The sequence below is a fragment of the Armigeres subalbatus genome, chromosome 3, assembly GCF_024139115.2.
Source record: "Armigeres subalbatus isolate Guangzhou_Male chromosome 3, GZ_Asu_2, whole genome shotgun sequence".
Taxonomy (NCBI): domain Eukaryota; kingdom Metazoa; phylum Arthropoda; class Insecta; order Diptera; family Culicidae; genus Armigeres; species Armigeres subalbatus.
This window is the reverse complement of record NC_085141.1, coordinates 274,681,623-274,701,660: the sequence shown is the minus strand read 5'-3', so window position 1 is coordinate 274,701,660 and position 20,038 is coordinate 274,681,623. Positions and strand designations below refer to the sequence as shown.

The following is a 20,038-nucleotide window of genomic DNA, read 5'->3' as shown; positions in this document are numbered from 1 at the left end:
GTAATTGATGGATGTAATTTATCTGTCAGCACCGGACAAAACGATTTTTTCATTCAGTGTTCTTTCCGTGGGCGGCCGTTTGGCATAGCGCAGAAGCATATGCGATAAATTTACTTCTTTGCTCCGGGTGGGTTGATTGATATTCAGGTTAATTGTTGATAAGCTATTCGGTTCGGTTTGGTCTAACTGAGGAAGCGTAGTTACCCATCAAGATATGTCCGAAATGGCGAAATGATTTACTGCTGTTTACATATAATTAATATTCCGATTGAGGCGATGAAAATCTCTTCGCGTGCTTTCTCGGTGATTGATCTACAAGGGGTGTACGTTCATCAATGAGATTGACTCTTCAGCAATTTTGACATGTTTCTTGGAGTTTTATAATTAATTGACATGCGGCTTATTAGTTAATAGGGAACATATCATAATTCGAACATATATAGTAATTGCTATTCGCAAGGTTTTTCTTTTTTTCTTCATTGGCATTCCAACCCCCACTGGGACATTGCCGCCCCGCAGCTGAGTGTTCATTCAGTTCTTCCACAGTTATTAACGCCAAGTTACCATTTTTGCATTCGTATATCGTGAGCCTAACACGATGATACTTTTATGCCCAGGGAAATTGAGACAATTTCAAAACCGAAAAGTGCCTAGACCGGCACCGGGAATCGAACCCAGCCACGCTCAGCATGGTCTTGCTTTGTAGCCGTGCATCTTACCGCCAAGATATAATATTTTGAGAAGTTGTGGTAATGCAATGTTGTAAAATGACTCAAAAGCTGCAAGTTCATTATTGATATTGTTCTAAATTTTAACTGATTTTATTTGGGTCAACATGAATGTTATAGCATGGTGTGCAGGAAATGCAATTGATTTATAAAAATAGGTTCTTATTGAGTTGTGTGCATGTTTGGAAAATTCGCCCTTGTTGCTGTTAAATTATTTCCTAGAATTTTTTTAGAAGTAAGTACTAATAAAAAAATTTTAAAATGCTTCTCCCATGCAGATGTACAAGATTTTCCTGCCGAGATTTCCTTTTCCACATATCCTCATAAAGTCTTAAAATCCAATCTTAAATACTTTTCGATAGCCCATGTTAGAATTTTGTGATGGTGTGATACATTTGTGGATAAGGTACTATAAATATATTTTTATTTAGGAATAAGTTCTTCAAATAATCAATAAGTGCTCTCAACGAGCAGAGTTCTCAATTATGAAAGAAAGCTACAATCGCAATTGCGTGTCAGAAAATTTGGAATATGGGTAATGTTGTTGAAGAAGCAGTTTACCATTGCAAATCTAATCTCCAAAATAAATGAACCATTATCATCTTATTGTTCATGTTCAAATATTCTCTTTTTGGCAGATTAAATGGAGGATCCCAACCGAATGATGAGCCACGGTGGCTTGATGCCACCGAACTACGGCATGCCGACGAACGATGGCCAAACGGTAGATAACGACCCCCGCAAGCAGGACATCGGCGAAATCCTCCAACAGATCATGAACATCACGGACCAATCGCTGGACGAGGCCCAAGCACGAAAGCACACACTCAACTGCCACAGGATGAAGCCGGTCCTGTTTGCGGTGCTGTGCGAGATCAAAGAGAAAACAGGTTAGTGGAAAAGAAGTCATGATGTGCGTGAGCCGAGCCGTTTGGCTAAATACTAGCGCTCCTTACACAACCGTAAAATATTTATAGAACACTGATTATTGAATGATGGTAAAGATTTTTGTTGTACTTACTAAAAGGATATGGAAACAACATATCCTATACCGAATATTTAGGAGCGTTTTGGGGCCACTTCACCTATGCATTTTGGTTCATCCCTGATATACCGCAATACTTTGCTTATTTTTAATGTACAGTCAGTATAAATACGACTCAATTTTTGAAAAAAGTATCATGACTGTTCCTAATTCTGAGCAGTTCGTCATTCTACGTAATCATAATTAAATTTTATGAAATTTCTCAATAATCCTGAAATTATTAACTTATGCATATAATGATATTCACTCGCGCATGGGGGCTATACGAAGTTATCATCAATATTTGAATTAGCTGACTTATGAGTATTTATACATTTTTTTTCAACGCGAGTTTTATGTAGTCCTCAAATTAAAAAGAACTTTGCTGTTTTTGAAACGTTGCAAAGCTCTCCATGATTTTGAATACACCATCAAACCATGTCTGAAGAATAAAAAGTTGTAAACCTACATGATGTCTGCTGATGATGCCCCTGGTCATCATGCTATATTGATTGATACAGTTTGAAATATTTTATCTTATCATGACAGTTCCGTAGAACGATGATGACACGACGAATGAGGAATTCCCGTCAGCCATAGTGTGAGACACCACTTACCTATTACTCATCCCCTTCCTTAATGGGTCATGTCAACCATTATCTGTCAAATTATTTATAAAAATTTCCTGTTTTTTCACGACTGATTGTTTTATAAATCAAGTAAACACACGCATCATTGCAACATTACAAGCACCGTGATGCGAATGAATATTTTGTTTTTATTACATATGCTAATTTCTAAATTATTTGAAAGCATTACAGTAAACAGCGAAAGCCAGTTGATTAAATAGTTATATTTCAAGCATATAAACAACGCTTTTATAATTCTTCAACATGTGAAAATCGATAAAAATGGATATAATTGAACAGAGGACCTTATCACCGATCTTTGGTGAAAACCAGTGCCTTTCTGGTAACCCTCGAAATCGTTTGCTGTTCATAAAAATTTCCCTTCTTTTCTTGTGTAGCCTATGCTTTTGTGTATGCTTTTGCGATGTTCTGCAGGATTTCAAACTAACACTTATTCCAGTTCAAAGTTAATTGCCTTTATTCCGGGTATTACACCTCCCGACTTGGACATTAATTTACAATGTTCTGAAAACTCATATTCCCTGCGATGGGACTCGAACCCTCAACCCTCCGATCTACTGATGGTCGTGGGTTCGAGTCTCATCAAAGGGAAAGTGGTTACCTCCAATACATTTTTCAAATCAATATCTTTCACATAATGTACATATTCACATATGAGTTTTCAGAACTTATTCCAGATTTAGTTTCTGCCAGTACGTGTAAAGTGTGACCAACCCAGCATTTTCGATCCTAAATTTCAGTTGCTATTGGACTCTGGTGACACCGACAGTGGAACTTATTTTACGCATGGGCGTAGCCAGGATTTCGAGCAGGGGGGGGGGCAACTTTTTTTTCTCTTCTAATTCGTAGTTTTTTAGTGGTTTTATAAAAACACATGAATATTAGTGCTTGGAACTATTTCCTTCTAAGTTCCAAAAACTTTGAAACGAAATCCACAACCAACAGTAAAGGCTGGATCACAATAGCACGTTGCGCTGGGCGTTGAAGTCAGCGTTTTGTACTAGAACGCAATGTTAATAAACGTGACGCATTCATGCCCACAATGCAACGTTCGCGTTGTGCGTTTATTAACCAACAATAATAATATTTGAATTTCTAAACAAATCCGCTCTGAAATAATATTTATTATCAAACAGGCAGAAAAAAAAACAATATGCAAGCTTCCTCCAGGAATTCCTTCGACAATTGCTCCAGTCATTCTATTCGAAGTTCTATCAGGAATTCTTTAGGAATGCCTCCAGCAACTTCTTCGGCAATGTCTTCAGGAATTTCACCATTAATTTCGCCTGGAATTAATCCAAAAATTTCCCCATTATTTACTCCAAGAAATCTTCCACTAGCTCTTTTATAAGTTCTGCAGGGAATTCTTCCGATAATTCTTCGTGCTCTTTCTCATAAAAATTTCTGAAAAATTGCACCTATTCCTAAGAATATTCCGTGGAAATTCCGCAGAACTGCCAGTAAACATTCCTGAGAATTTCGCAAAAATCTCCGAATTTCTTGTGTAAATTCCATAAAATTTTCCCTGAACGTTTCAAATAATTTCTTGTGAAAATTTCAAAGAATTTCTCCTGGAATTCCACCGAACATTTATACAGAAATTATACCGAAAATGAAATTTTCGGAGGAATTCCTAGATTAATTCCCAAAGTAATCCTGAAAGAATTCCGGTGAAAACATCAAGATTTCCACTGGGAGATCCTCCAGGAGTTTCTCCAAAAACTCCTCCGGAATTCTTCCAGGAGTTCCACCGGCAGTTCCTCCAAGAGTTCCTCCAGGATTTCCTCCGAGAATTATTCCAGTAGTTCTATCGGCAGTTTCTACGGTGGTTCCTCTGAAATTTTTTCCGGGAAATTCTCCAGAATTTCCTCTGGGAATTCATTCAGGCTTACTTTCTGGAATTCATTTAGTTTTCTTCAGGAATTTATATAGAAATTCACCCAGAAGCTCCTCCAAGAATTTCTCTGGGAGCTCCTCAGAGAATTCTCCGGGATGTCCTCTGACGATGACGATGGTCCAGCTATATACCCCTACAAAGGTTTCAGCTAGACGAGATTTGTCTATAAGATGTTTTTAACCGAGGATTTTTCTGATAGTTTCACTGGCATTTCCCCCGGGGGTTCCTTTGAAAATTCTCCCGGGAGTTTCTTCATAAATTCCCCCAGAAGTTCCTACGAGAATTCCTCCGAGAGCTCCTTCGGGAATTCCACCAGTAGATCTGCCAGAAACTCATTCAGACTTTTTTCAGGAAATCATTTAGACTTTCATCAGAAATTTAAATGGAAATTCCTCCTGAAGGTCTTCCGATAGTTTCTGTGGGAGTTCCTCCGGGAGGTGCTCTAGGAATTCTTCTAGGAGTTCCTCCTAGAGTTCTCCTTCTTTCGAGAGTTCTTACGGGAGCTCTTCCGGCAGTTCCTTCGGGAACTACTCCGGGAGATACACCTCAGAAGAGGAACTCCCAGAGTAATTTCCGGAGGAACATCCGGAGGAATTCTCGTAGAAATTATCAGAGGAATTCTAAGTCGCTAAGTTAACTAAGTCCCGTTTTATTAGGAAATGCTAAAACAATGTAACAATAAAACCGGACTTAGTTAACTCCTTGATAAAGGTACAATATATGTAACCGAAACGTCGGATAAAAACGTAAAACCCGTTTTTGAGCATAAGAAGACTGAACGCCATAACCTCAAATATTATTATTATCTTTATTTGGGAAGTTTCCAGTCCAAGGCTGGCTCACCTAGAATCCAGGAATTCCCTGTGAAGTTCCTGGAGGTATTCCCGGAGGAACGCTTGGTAAAACTCCAGGAGGTATTCCCGGAGGTACTCCCACAAGGAAGTCCTTTAATAATTCTTGGAGAAGTTCCTGAAGGAATTTCCGGAGAAATATCAGAAGTAATTCCCAGATAAAATACCAGAAGGAATTAATGCCGAAATTCCCAGATGAAATCCTGAAAGTATTCCCAGATGAATTGCTGATGAAATTACTGGATGCATTCCCGGGCGTTTGTTCTGAAGAAATTCCCGGAAGAACTCAATGGAAAATGTCCTGGAGGAACTCTCAAATTAATTTCCGAATGAAATTCTGGAGTATATTCCGAGTGAAGTCCGGAAAGAATTCTAAGACAATTCTGCGAAAAACTTCCCGGAGTAATTCCTTAGGGAATTCCAGGAGAAGTACCTGAATTCCCGGCAAAATACCTGGAAGAATTTCGGGGGAAATACTTGGACGTACTCCTAGAGAAATTCTAAAAGAAATTTGTAGAGGAATTCTTGAAGGATATTCTGAAGTAATTGCGAAAAGAAGTCTAGAATGAAATCCTAGAGGATTTCGCTATTAAGTTTATGGCGGTTTTATCCCGGAGGAATTAAAGGAAGAGCTCCTGGAGAAATGCCTAAAGAAGTTCCTTGAAGAATTTCCGAAGGAATTTCTTATAGATTTATAAGTGAAATTATGGAGCGAAATTGGAGAATTTTTGTCATAAATTTTTGAAGAAACTTCTGGTGGAATTTCGGAAGAATTAAGAAGTTCCCAGGGGAGCTTCTAGAAGGATTTTAGGGAGAATTTATGACCCCGAAATGTTTCGAGTTGTTTTGAACTTTCATATGTATTATGGATCCTGGATACCCTAATAAGTTTTTGGGAATCTTTTGAATTTCAACCGCACCTATTTCTGAATATGATTGTTTTGTGAAGTGCACAGCACATGTTAAGAGATTTCATTCCATTCCCCGTTTAACCTTACCACCATTTAGGGGGCGACGCCCCCCCCCCCTCCTACCCACCTCTGGCTACGCCCTTGATTTTACGCAATTATCCTGGTCAATTTATTGCAACAAGTTGCATATGTCGATGCTGTCCCTTTGTTTGGCCAAAATATTATATATCAAAAACTCATTCATTTTTCGAGCAAGATCAAATGCTGTCACGTATTTTTTCATGAATATTAAAAAATGTGACTTCGTAACTAGTCTCAATAGAATATCAAGTGTCATCGACAAAAACAGATTGAAGATTTTCTCAAGTCACGCTCGTTTGGCGCAGGAATATTCCATAAAGGAGAGGCGGAGCAACTTCAATGTTCATGGTTCAAAATAAAAAAAATCGGTAGCTTGTATAGTGAAAATGTTAGCATAGCATGGACACTAGTGATACTTATGTTTTTCTTTTGAAATCGCCAACCATACAGTTATCAGAAATCAAGGTGGGTGTGATCCTTGATTTCAATCTAGGATAAAAATCACAAAAGCATGAGGATTTTTAATCCTTCACGCCACGCATATCTTCACCGTAACTTGGGAGGGGAAGGAAGTGATGGAGTAGTACTTACTTAACGAGAGGCCCCCAACTCAGCGACACCCTCATAAGTACCAGGAAGTTGGATATTGGGAAGGTATTCGTTGGGTCAGAATTTGCCTGTAGCTGAGAATCTGACCGTGGTAGATCTTACACCGTAACACACCACGCAAAGGTGTCTACCTAGCAATACGGAGAGCTTGTATAGTGAACATTTTAAGCCGTTTATAGATCTAATTGGACATTGAGGTATAAGATTCATAGTCGATTTTCTATGAACAAATTAGAGTGTAAGTTGAAGAGGACGCGTTCTGCTTTAATCAGAGCAGTGCAAAGTATCCAGTCACCCGGTTAGTTGCCGGCGTAACCCACCGCACTTCTATCTACCACTAGCTCCTCATGCGCAACCGTGAATATGATTTGAGCTAATTTGTCCATAGTTTAAATTATCGTTAAACGAATAAATTTCATCAATGACACATTCCAGTGTAACGCGACACCATGAGAAGCCGACTTTCAGCGAGAACTTAGGTCTGCATTCGAAAATAAGCTTCGGAGACATATGATTAAACAGGTGTGAAATTATCCTCACTAAATTTTCTTTCTGATGGCATATTCATTTCGAGATTTTTCGCTTAAAATATGATAAATATAACGCACTGCATTTCGTAATGCAACACCATAGCTGAATTGCCTTTTTTTTAGCTCTGTTACCGTTCTGTGCTCTTATTACAATCGACGCCTAATTCCTTTCACGAAAGACAAAATAATAAATAATGAAGAATTTTTGTTTAAAATAAGAGAAAAATACAAAGTACAAAAATACTTTTCTATGGTTATGTATGCATGAAATGGCACGGAAAATGCTGGGTAAAGCGTACCATTGGTACTTCGCTTACCTGAAGGAATAAAATAGACCCTATCTCTTAGTCCTTAGCCTCTTACCCAGCAACTCATATCCCTACCTCTCCGTGGCCGGGATACGAGCAACCTTAGGGAAGATCGGGTAACCAACCCCGGTGGTACCTATGGTCACATGCTGACAGGGAAGGGGAGGTTTGCTCCTCTCCTGAGGTGCAAATCTTAGTGAGTGTCTGTCTCCATGTCAGGATCGGTTCACAACAGCGTCTGTTCTCCATGTTAGGGGCGGCTGAGCATCGTCCGAGTGCCAGCGAGAACTCTAAGTGAAACTGTGCACCATGATCCACCGGGAATAAGGAGGAATGGTCCTCCGGAAATTTAGGGGGTTTGGTGTCAGGCCCTGCAAGCCAGTCAAAAAAACTCACGCAACGAACAATCAACAAGAGAGTACGGACCGGCGAAGACCACTGCACAGTGTTTTATTTCGTCATTTTCACGATCGAAATACAAAAACTCGAAAAGTGTTGATTTTTGATATAGGGTTTGTTCACAGAAGTTTCAAGACATTTAGGAGCGCATCTTTCGATAAACTCTAAACAGTTTGATGATTAATCCCCCTAAAAGTTAATTGAGAAAATTATGTTTCCACCAAAATGAGATAGACACGTAGTGTCCTCCACAAAGTTGTAGCAAATTGTAATACGAGCAACTTTGCTGAACATGCCGAGTCTCTATCTCTTAAATATAACAAACTTAAATAAACTAATGTAAAAACCCCTTTAAAATCCTATTTTTCATTCTAACTCTTTCCAATGATTTTTCCCATTTTCCGTTTCTTCTACAAAGTTGTTAAGCAAGCAAAATAACATGTTTTTGCTGAACATTGTAACTTTCCATCTCACATACAACAAAAGTTATCTTAAAATTATACAAATTTTTAGAGGTATTTCCACTTATTATTACTCTCTTAATTGCAAAAAGTCGCAAATTTCTTTACGATATGCTGAAAGTCGCCCATTCCATCTTTTTACTAACATTGAAAACTTTTGTCGACAAGAGTCTTCTTGATTGATTTGTTAAAAACTTGTAAGCCCATGAAAACTCATAATATTTGAATAACTTTGGTTTAATAAGAAATATGAGGTTACAATGTTCAGCAAAACATGTATTTTTGCTGATTTGACAACTTTGTAGAAGAGACGGAAAATGTGAAAAATCATTGGAATTAGTTTTAGCTAAAAGAATGTTGAAAGCGATGAAGCCGAGTTTCTATATTTTTGGTATAACGAAATTAACATGTTTTATGTGGAAACCCTCCTAAAATCATTCTCTTAACTTTAACTAATTCCAATGATTTTTCACATATTTCGTCCCTTCTACAAAGTTGTCAAATCAGCAAAAATACATGTTTTTGCTGAACATTGTAACTTCCTATCTCTTATAAAACCAAAGTTATTCAGATATTATGATTTTTTTCGGGTTTACAAATTTTTAACACATCAATCAAGAAGACTCTTGTCGACAAAAGTTTTCAATGTTAGAAGGAAGATGCAATGGGACTTTCAGCATATCGTAAAGAAATTTGCGACTTTTTGCAATTCAGAGAGTAATAATAAGTGGAAACACCTCTAAAAATTTGTATAATTTTAAGATAACTTTTGTTGAATGTGAGATGGAAAGTTACAATGTTCAGCAAAAACATGTTATTTTGCTTGCTTAACAACTTTGTAGAAAAGACGAAAAAGGGAAAAAATCATTGGAAAGAGTTAGAATGAAAAATAGGATTTTAAAGGGGTTTTTACATTAGTTTACTTAAGTTTGTTATATATAAGAGATAGGGATTCGGCATGTTCAGCAAAGTTGCTTGTATTACAATTTGCTACAACTTTGCGGAGAACACTACGTGTCTATCTCATTCTGATGGAAAAATAATTTTCTCAACTAACTTTTAGGGGGATTAATCATCAAAATTTTTTTATCGAAAGATGCGCTCCTAAAAATCTTGAAACTTCTGTGAACAAACCCTTTATAAAAAATCAACACTTTTCGAGTTTTTGCATTTCGATCGTGAAAATGTCGAAATAAAACACTGTGCACTGCGACAAAAAGGGACTAACGATTGGAAACTCGATTCGTGGAACTGCAAATCTCTCAACGTCATCGAGAGCACACGCATGCTAGCCGATCCTGCGGCAACACACACGAGCTAGGAACAGCTTTCATAGTGATGGGCGATATGCAAAGGCGCGTGATCGGGTGGTGGCCGATCAATGAAAGAATGTGCAGGTTGAGGATCAAAGGCCGGTTCTTCAACTTCAGCATAATCAACGTCCATAGCCCACACTCCGGAAGCACTGATGATAAGGACGCATTCTACGCGCAGCTGGAACGTGAGTATGACAACTGCCCAAGCCACGACGTCAAAATCATCATAGGAGATTTGAACGCTCAGGTTGGCCAAGAGGAGGAGTTTAGACCGACTATTGGAATGTTCAGCGCTCACCGGCTGACGAACGAAAACGGCGCCCAAAACTATCCGTCATCAACAATGTTCGGTACCGAAGACCACCGCGGTACGACCTAGAGCGACTGAAGCAACCTGATGTCGCCACTAGATACGCGCAGTATCTCGAGGCAGCGTTGCCGGAAGAGGGTGAGCTCGATAGGGCCCCTCTTGAGGACTGCTGGAATACAGTCAAAGCAGCCATTAACGACGCAGCAGAGAACAACGTCGGGTATATGGGACGAAGTCGACGGAACGATTGGTTCGACGAAGAGTGCAGACAGATTCTGGAGGAGAAGGACGCAGCGCGGGCGGTCACGCTGCAGCAAGGTACCCGGCAGAGCGTGGAACGTTATGGAAGGAAGAGGAGACAGCAGACCCGCCTTTTTCAGGAGAAAAAACGCCGCCTGAAAGAAGCGGAGTGCAAGGAGATGGAACAGCTGCGCCGTTCTCTAGAAACACGCAAGTTTTATCAGAAGCTCAAAGCATCCCGCAAAGGCTTCGTGCCGCGAGCCGAAATGTGTCGGGACAAGGATGGGAGCATCTTGACGGACGAACGTGTGGTGATCGAAAGGTGGAAGCAGCACTACGAGGAACATTTGAATGGCGCTGAGAGTACAGACAGTGAAAGTCAAGGCAGCGGAGGAGATGACTACGTCAGTTCAACGGACGATGGAAGCCAACCAGCCCCCACCTTGAGGGAAGTTAAGGATGCCATCCAACAGCTAAAGACCAATAAAGCAGCTGGTAAGGATGGTATCGGAGCTGAGCTCATAAAGATGGGACCGGAAAAGCTAGCCACTTGTCTGCACAAATTGATAGTCTGAATCTGGGAAACTGAACAGCTACCGAAGGAGTGGAAGGAAGGGATTACAGGCATACCTCGATTATATGGACTTTTTCGATGCAAAAAAGTCCATATAATCGAATTTTCCATATAATCGAAGCAAAAAAAAATCTCAAAATATTTTTTAAACTATGAAAATAGTTTTAATACAATAAAAGAAAATATCTATTTATTGCCTTACAGTGTAATCCGCATGTTTGGGCCCATTCTATGATGATTCAGAAAATTTTGATTTTTTTTATTAGATCGTAACCGTTTTAACCGTTCGCTAGTTTGCAAACCGTTCTGAGATTAAGTTAGTAATAGGACATTTTTTTAACCAGTTCATTGATTTGGTAGGCTCAGTCGTGTGTGACAATTTACGGAGCCACGAATCTCAAGTATGCTCATCCGGGCGTTTGACGTTGAAAACGGTTTTGCGCGGCGTCACGCTCGATTTTGGTTTGTTAGGGAGCATCTTTCGGATGGCCAGAGTTTCGTGGTACACGGTAGAGAGAAACAGAAGTAATAAAGACTTCATCAAGCTTAATGTGGACACAAAATTGCACTTGTTTAAAAATTATAAATACAGTGTACGGAGAGCTATATGTTCGCTTCAAAAACAAACTTTATATGGAAGCGCTGGCACTTATCCATATTCGTTTTGATCGCAGCAAATTGAATTCGACGGAGATTTTTTCCCATTGTCTCCTATTGAAAATTGGCCGGATCGGACTATGGGCTCTGATGTTATGGCCTAAATACTTTATATGAAAAGTGGATATCAAAGTGAATCTGGATATCAAGGTTTATATTTTGGACTATGTACCTGGGTGCTTTTGTTATTGGCAGTCAATTTCTAACTGAACAACGGAATGAAGAGCTGGACACCGTAACCAGAAGTCACGGTTATAATGATTGGAAAATCTCGCTGAGCATATTCTTGATTATATTGTCGCAATTGAATCCTTCCTATCAATGTAAATTCATCATTAAATTCAAATAATTCTTGCTGCCTGCACCATTGGTAATTTTCTTTAAACAGCAATTCATTTAAGAACTGCTAACTTCGTTCCCGATATTCAATTTCTCTGCCTGCCTTTAAGCATCAGTATAATCCGCAAGCTTTGTGCTGAACGAACATAAATACCGGGATATTGGATAACTTTATTTTGAAAGTCTTCTTGTAGATTTTCGCGGCACTGACAGTGGGGAAAATAGTAATCTCTCACCAGGCCTTTTTTCTTTCCCGTAAAATAATTTCTCGGCGAAAATATGCATGTGAGTGAGCATTTTCTGCTCGTGAATATAAGTGAGCATTACGATCGCTGGTAGCAGTCATTAAAAAACTCTTTCAGTTTCCTGGACATACTGCTAAAAAAATCAATCTCAGTGGTTCAGATTTACTGGATGGTAATGCTTCATCCGTTTTTCTACACCCAATTCCACGCACCAAAAGCAGAAAAAAGTTGTAAGTAAGGGCTTAACAGCTAAATACGGCAATCTCATTTCATCACTTGCTTCCCATACTGTCAGACTGACAAGCCGCTTCACGTTTTCTTTTATCAGAGATCACCTAAAATACGTGTTATCTTTCCCCACAGATTTGTAAGGACGTGGCCGTGGCTTTTGTTGATGAATGAAATACACAATTACAATGAAAGTTGCAATGTAAAAATGGTGAATCAATCTTAGCAGCGGACCATATGATTTAGTATGCGCTTTCATATATAGCTTCGAAAACATGCCATACTGGCCCTAATTTGCCCCAGTATACCTTAATAAATATAGAATCAATGTAAAATATGACGTGGAATATTCAACAGCTTTTCAAACCCCCAAAACACGAAAAAAATTTAGCTGAAAAAAAATGTCCATATAATCGAGGTAAAAAGTCCATATAATCGAAGTCCATATAATCGAGGGTCCATATAATCGAGGGTCCATATAATCGAGGTATACCTGTATACACACTTAATTTGTTTCACCGAGGCCGGCAAAATAAATTGCCGAGAATCAAACAGCTGATATTTCGGTAAAAATCTCGGTAAAAGTTCAAAATGCCGAATAGTCGTAAAATTAGCGAAACCACCTAGCTGTCAAAATTTACCGTACCGTTCGGTAATGCATTGCCGACATGATCGGTAAAGTGCTTTACCGAGATTCAGTGAAAGATTATTTTTTTATTTTCGGAAGAATCAAAATAAAAATGAAAAGCGTGAAGTAGTAGAATATATTTGCAGGCGTTTATTATTTCATAATCAACACTACAGAAAAACTTTTGAAACCTATGAGTCAACAAAAACGATTATTATACAATCCGGAAGTCATATTCCATTATTCCTGATATGCATATTCGTGAGCATCTTCCCAAAAAAAAATTATTACTATGTTCAGTTTTGGCTTCGGTTTTGGCCCCTTTGTTTCCATCGACAATATTTTGTCTGTTTTCTGTAGTGCGATATACAGATCAAGCAAATCCGCTGGAATTTTAAACATTGTAAGAGGGAAATTTATTGAAATATTTTCTATGATAAAATCAACATGAAATGTAGTAAATTTAAACACATTAAGCAAAATAAAAGGAATAAAAGGAATACTTACAAAAAAGTAGAGGTAAAGTAATTTTTCCATTTTTCTTAGTTCTCACGTCCACGTGTTTGTTTTCACAGCGATACATCACGATAGAGGTTATTACGTTTGACAGATGGGTTTGCCGAAACTCGGATAAATTCCAAATCACCGATAACTGTGGCAAACTTCATTGCCGAGTTTCAGTAACATGTGTAAACGTTATATTTATTAACGAGAAAAATATACTTTAACGATCATGTTCGTCAATTTATTTTACCGAGAGGAAAATTTTCGATTAAGTGTGTATGCCCCATCTACAAGAAAGGCGACAAGCTGGAGTGTGAGAATTTTCGAGCGATCACCATCCTTAATGCCGTCTACAAAGTGATATCCCAAATCATCTTCCGTCGTCTGTCGCCCGAGCAGCACAAATCAGACAGAAATGGTTGCAGCAACTTGATTGTGACTGAATCCGGTCACATATGAGTTGTAGTAACCTATGTGGAACATGTGTGCTACTACCATGAGTTCGTGGGAAGTTATCAAGCCGGCTTTGTTGACGGCCGCTCGACAACGGACCAGATCTTTACTGTACGGCAGATCCTTCAAAAATGCCGTGAATACCAGGTCCCAACGCACCATCTGTTCGTTGATTTCAAGGCGGCATACGACAGTATAGACCGTGTAGAGCTATAGAAAATTATGGACGAGAACAGCTTCCCTGGAAAGCTTACCAGACTGATCAAAGCAACGGTGGATGGTGTGCAAAACTGTGTGAAGATTTCGGGCGAACACTCCAGTTCGTTCGAATCGCGCCGAGGACAAAGCAAGATGATGTACTCTCGTGCCTGTTGTTCAACATTGTTGGTGTCATGTGGAGAGCCAGGTGTAACAGCCGGGGTACGATTTTCAACAGATCCAGTCAATATATTTGTTTCGCGGATGACATGGACATTGTCGGCCGAACATTTGCAAAGGTGGCAGAACCGAATACCCGCCTGAAACGTGAACCACGTAAAATTGGACTGGTGATGAATGCATCGAAGACAAAGTATATGCTTGTGAGTGGAACCGAGCGCGGCAGGGCCCGCCTAGGAATTAGTATTACGATAGACGGGAATACCTTCAAGGTGGTCGAGGAATTCGTCTACCTTGGACCCTTGCTAACGGCTGATAACAATGTTAGTCGTGAAATCCGAAGGCGCTTCATCTGTGGAAGTCGGGCCTACTACGGGCTCCAGAAGAAACTGCGGTCGAAAAAGATTCGCCACCGCACCAAATATGTCATGTACAAGACGCTTATAAGACCGGTTGTCCTCTACGGGCATGAAACATGGACAATGCTCGAGGAGGACTTGCAAGCACTTGGAGTATTCGAGAGACGGGTGCTTAGGACCATCTTTGGCGGTGTGCAAGAAGACGGTGTGTGGCGGCGAAGAATGAAGAACTTTTCTCGATTCTTTTTATAATGAGCGAAAAAGGCATCATCACCGTTAGGTCGATTAATCTGGATTTTTATCCTTATGAACTTAGATTAAAGGCAACTTAATCCACCTAGCGGTAATGGTATCTTCCTCGTACGTTACAAAAAAGTATTATGACCATAACTATTGAATTGGCCTATTTTCAATAGAAAACAATGGGACAGGATTCCCCGTCGAATGCAACCTAATATAATAAGTGTTTAAAAAATGAGTGAGTTTTTTTTTGCACATAAATACTTACGCACATTTTTGTTAAGAACTTGGTGTACGAGAGAGGTACAACAGTATCATGATACAGGAATCAGATGCTCGTTCCGCACATTTGATGGTTTTCGACTTACTGATTAAAGGGCTCTACCTCTGGTGCGTCTTATGTAGGTGAGCAATTGTTTACAGTCGTTAGGCATAAAAAACACAAAGCTAAAATATATACCCTGTTACCTTATACGTTTCGTAAAAAAATGTAGCTTGATATTTTGGATATGCATTATATTTACTTATTATGTTCAATCAAAGGAGTAGGTACCAATCACAATTCCTCCATAAGCCATACACGGGGACATAAAAGTAGCACTTTAAGGTACCGTGATTTAGAAAACAGTTAAATAAACAAATACTCCAAATTGTTTTGCTATAGAATTGCTTGCCGTCTTTTTCGATACAAAAAAAACATGAAATTCTCATCCTAAACAATGTAGCTATCTGCCATTTAAAACGACCCATCCTAAATTTCTTCTTCTTTTTTATCACATTCAACTTTCTTTCGGTCGCCTTTCTTCATGCTGAATTATGTTATGAGATTATGGTTCTTCGTTATCCAGCTTGTATTTCCACTTGGTCGACCTGCCGTCCACATTTGAGACATTTTTTTTCTCTCCCGTTTCTACCAGACCGCTCTCGGCCACAATAGCACAGCGGGATGTTTTCGAAAAGGGATGAAAAAGCGTCCAAAGCCACCATAACCGATCCGAAGTTCACTTGGTTCCCATGGTTTGCAATGCTGTTGTGCACTACAGATACTCACTCACTGCTAAAGCCAAAATACGACATCCGTTCGGTCACCGAGAGATCTTGCGCTGCTGGAAAGATGAGCCATGTGGTTGAATTTGTTTTTACGACTTAAATCTTGTTGATAGATCTAGGATGAAAACACAAAGCATCGGGTGAATGTTTATGGACCAACAGTATATTTTTGCTGACACGACTTCCTAAATTGCTAGAATAAGTCCGCCGCTCCTAGTGGTACGTGTTACAATTCCAGCGGTGACTGTCTGTACGATGGCAAATTCTGAATAGTCTTCCGATAGAGTCGATGAATTCTAACATATAGCAAACATTTTCCACGTCAGCTACCAACCAACCACCGTTGTTTGTTGGCTGATGTTCGCTCTTCACTGTTGATACAAAAGTTTCCATGCAGAGCGACGAAAACAACGGAATGGTTTTCGCAAAACCTCAGCCCATCCGTGAATGGTGCTTTTGTACGATATGTTGTTAAAGTGAATATTTGTCGCTCCATTAATTCAGCCTCAGAATCCTTTTACACCAAAGAGCCACGGATAGCGAAGGAGAGCAGAATTCTGATTTATAGATAAGAATGAATTTATGCATACTTTTTTATCATTGGCAAGCGATCCTTTTGAATAAAATTTAACCAAAAATAGGTATATTTTTTTTATTTGATCGAAAGACTTAAGTTCTGACCAATAAAAAGTCAGCAGCTTAATCAGTCTCGCGTGTTATAGTTGACAAGCACAACATAATTTTCATTGATTGGAAATTCAGGTCATTTTGAGCTGGGAGGCATAATTGGAACTAATCTGATCGCAAAGCATCGAGACTTAGATGATCAAATATGACTATTTTGTATGAAAATCAGCGCCGGCATCATACTTATTTTCGGGGATGTATGGACTTATTCACGTATTACACAGTTGTAATCATCTGTGGATGATATTCTCTGGTACATGACACAGTAAAACCATTCCAAGCCATTTAACAGGTGATGCTGAAATATGTGAGGCTAAATAAATCCAACTCAATTTCTCCTTCCGCATGCACGAGCACGAGATCCACAAAATACCGAAGCCTCATTCTCATCACAGTATAATCCGGTCCTAAATAGAACTACATCCAGCAACACATATCGGTAGCACCATGGATCGGTCGTTATAGCTTTCTCCTCTTCGTCATCGTTGTATAAATCTAATCGAGCATTAGAACAAACCCTCGTTGGCATGTTCATTGTCCGGGTACTCTCCGCCCTGGAAAGCATTCAATGGCCTCCAAATATGTATCCGAGACGAATTTGCCAAACATCAGAAGGCAGTTGCCGCCACGCCATCCTTCGATGGTAAGGAACCATGTTCGTACCTTTTGTCTTGAAGTGTTCCTGCTCAAAATCAGCATCACACGAAACACAACTTCGTCGTTGTCGACGAGGACTTTATCGTCAGATGGTCGCAAGGGAAAGTTGTGAAATATGTATCTGCTTATAAATTGCAAGCTCTTGTTTTTCTCGCCTACCCTAATATGATTAAATTAGTAAACCACACTCCCACATCTCCCGGCACGGCAATCCCCTTCCCGGGCTGGCTGGCTGTATTCGTGCCAAGTTGGAGTTGTTATCAGAGCATAATCCGCTCCGGTGCAGACGCAGACTGGGTGCGTGGGCAGGGGTGGCATTCTCCGGTAGCGGATTATGCTAGCATGGCAGAGAGCATGGATGCCATTACAAACAGCTCGACGAAGGACCGAATGAGCGGCGGGACGTGTGCGTCACAGGAAATTGTGGGCTCCAGTTTGGCGTCCCATTTCGATTCTTTTATATGGGCAGAGCACACACACGCGAAACCGCTTCCCTCTCCTGATGGCAAAAGTCATTTCCAAGCCAAAAAGTCGGAAATGAAATACCGATCCTTCTCGGGTGCGTGATTCAGTCAATTATACGGGAAGTGGGCTGATGATATAGAGTTGTTTTCTTTGGGAGTAACGTGCATGAGATGAGTGTAACTTGAATACCTGTTATAGTATTTAAAACATTTAGGTTCGGTGTACCAGTTGTAGTTGCAGCATCAAGCAAAACTGGATTTTACTACACTTTTGTAGCTGGACATGCAAATAGAATGAAAACTCCATTTGTTATTGATGATTCTAATAATTTGATTCCCGATTTGGTTCAATGTTTCACGAACTATCTAATTATGTTAACATATTTGGAAAAAAAAACAGCACTCTACATAGGATGGTGACTGTACTATGTGTCATCAATATTGAAAATAGTATTTTATTAGTGGTCATACCTAAAAGCAATATGAGCTAATGTTTCTAACTGAAAATACTTTCAGGAAAGTATGAGGCAAAATTGTTATATCTTAGGTTCAATGAAAGCTGTAAAGATTAATTATAATTCGTAAGTATTAAATGTAAGTCTACTCAGTTTTGTAGACCTTGAAACGTCCTACAATTGTCATTCCTAGTTCGCTGCAATCAGCGATGTATCACAGAACAAAACTTTAGTGGAAAAAATACCAGAGCTTCCTTTTTAAGACGTTCCATTAGATACTGCTGCATCAAGATAGATGGTCATTGATCATGAACACTTAACCATCGCATGTAAGAACCGCCTACAACAACAATGCACAACAACATACAAAAATCTTTAAAAAACAATTTTGTGTACGTGCTGCCATGCTGTAGCCAGCCAGGTATCCAAGTAAATATGTCAAAAATTATGTTTGTTTGATTTTTATGTTCACCCAATCAGTGGATGAATCTAGTTGCACCATCAAGCGTATCAGTCTAATCAGTTTCGTCAGAAATCCATGTTTAGACATTATCTGCCACAGTTCATTTCTTTTCACTGAATCGTACGCTGATTTTTGAATCATTAAACAGATGATGAATCTTCAAGTTGTACTCTCGGAATTTATCATGGATCATCCTCAAGATAAACCTCTGATCCGTCGGTGATCGGCCCTCATGAAAACCTGCCTGGTATTCGCCGTCGAAGTTTTCCTCAAGTGGTCTCAGTTGGTTAAACAGAATACGCGACAGAATTTTATACGTTCAGTAGCAGCCGTTCTAGATTAATTTTTTATATCAGTCAACTGTAAAAAAATTGAAACTGGTATAACGTTCAGTTCTATTTTCTGCAGATTTGAACCACGAATGAATCACGAAATTCAAATATTTTCCAATGGTTTTGGTATATGAATGCGTCCTTTTATCTACGAATCAACCCACTTTGCAATTAAGGCACTTTCATGGCCGCAACATAATGATTTCATTTTATTGAAAATTTTAAAAGCATGAATGGAACACTGCTGGGCAAACCAGCGAGATTGCTCGGATTGGCTTCGCATTGAAACTAGAATAATGGTTGAAAATTTGTAATGAAACTGAATCATTCTAAGATACGTGAAAAGGCACCCGGAAGCCCTAAAGGAAGAATGACTGCTCGTTGTATGGAAAATATCTCAATTCTATATTTAAATTGATATGCGACCTACCTTCGAGCCTTAGAATTTCTGTATTTTGAATGAGCAGCTGACATTTGGGTCGATACATATTGTTAGATTTGGACAAAGAGAATAGAATTCTAATGGATTTAAAAATCCGTACGTTTATCAATTCTCTGGATCTTCATTGTTTTTATCTTTCTCGTATACAAAGGCTACAGGATCACTCCGAAAACGAACTTTTGGTATTTATCATTATCTGATTTACTCGTAATAGGTTGCTTGAGCTTGAACGTTTTTGCTTGAGCTTGATTGACCACCCGTAGTTGCTATACTCCATTGTGACCACATTAGCTGTACTTGCACAGAGAACCAACATATGTTTGCATGGGACTAGCTTCTTCTTCCTCTTAGATGGCTCTACATTTCAACTAGAACTTGGCCTGCTTTTCAACTTAGTATTCTATTAGAATTTCCTCAGTTATTAATTGAAAGCTTTTCAATTGGTGATCCCATTTGCTAGATCACACTGGCGCCACGTCAGAATGCAAGTTAATGTAGGGAAGGGGGAGAAAATGATAATGCAATCACTCGCCCACTGCAAGTCGAATATACCTCTGCACTTGCCACG

General features: G+C 39.3%; 1 protein-coding gene across 4 annotated transcripts in view; it reads left to right on the top strand.

Annotated features, from left to right (window-relative positions):
* Positions 1-20,038, top strand: part of LOC134224477 (homeobox protein extradenticle) — a 118,235-nt gene that overhangs the window by 30,503 nt on the left and 67,694 nt on the right. For all 4 annotated transcript variants that reach the window (XM_062703838.1, XM_062703836.1, XM_062703839.1 and 1 more), the window contains exon 2: positions 1,367-1,618. In XM_062703838.1, the coding sequence (XP_062559822.1) occupies positions 1,372-1,618 (247 nt within the window). In that variant the 5' untranslated portion in view covers positions 1,367-1,371. The remainder of the gene's footprint in view (positions 1-1,366; positions 1,619-20,038) is intronic.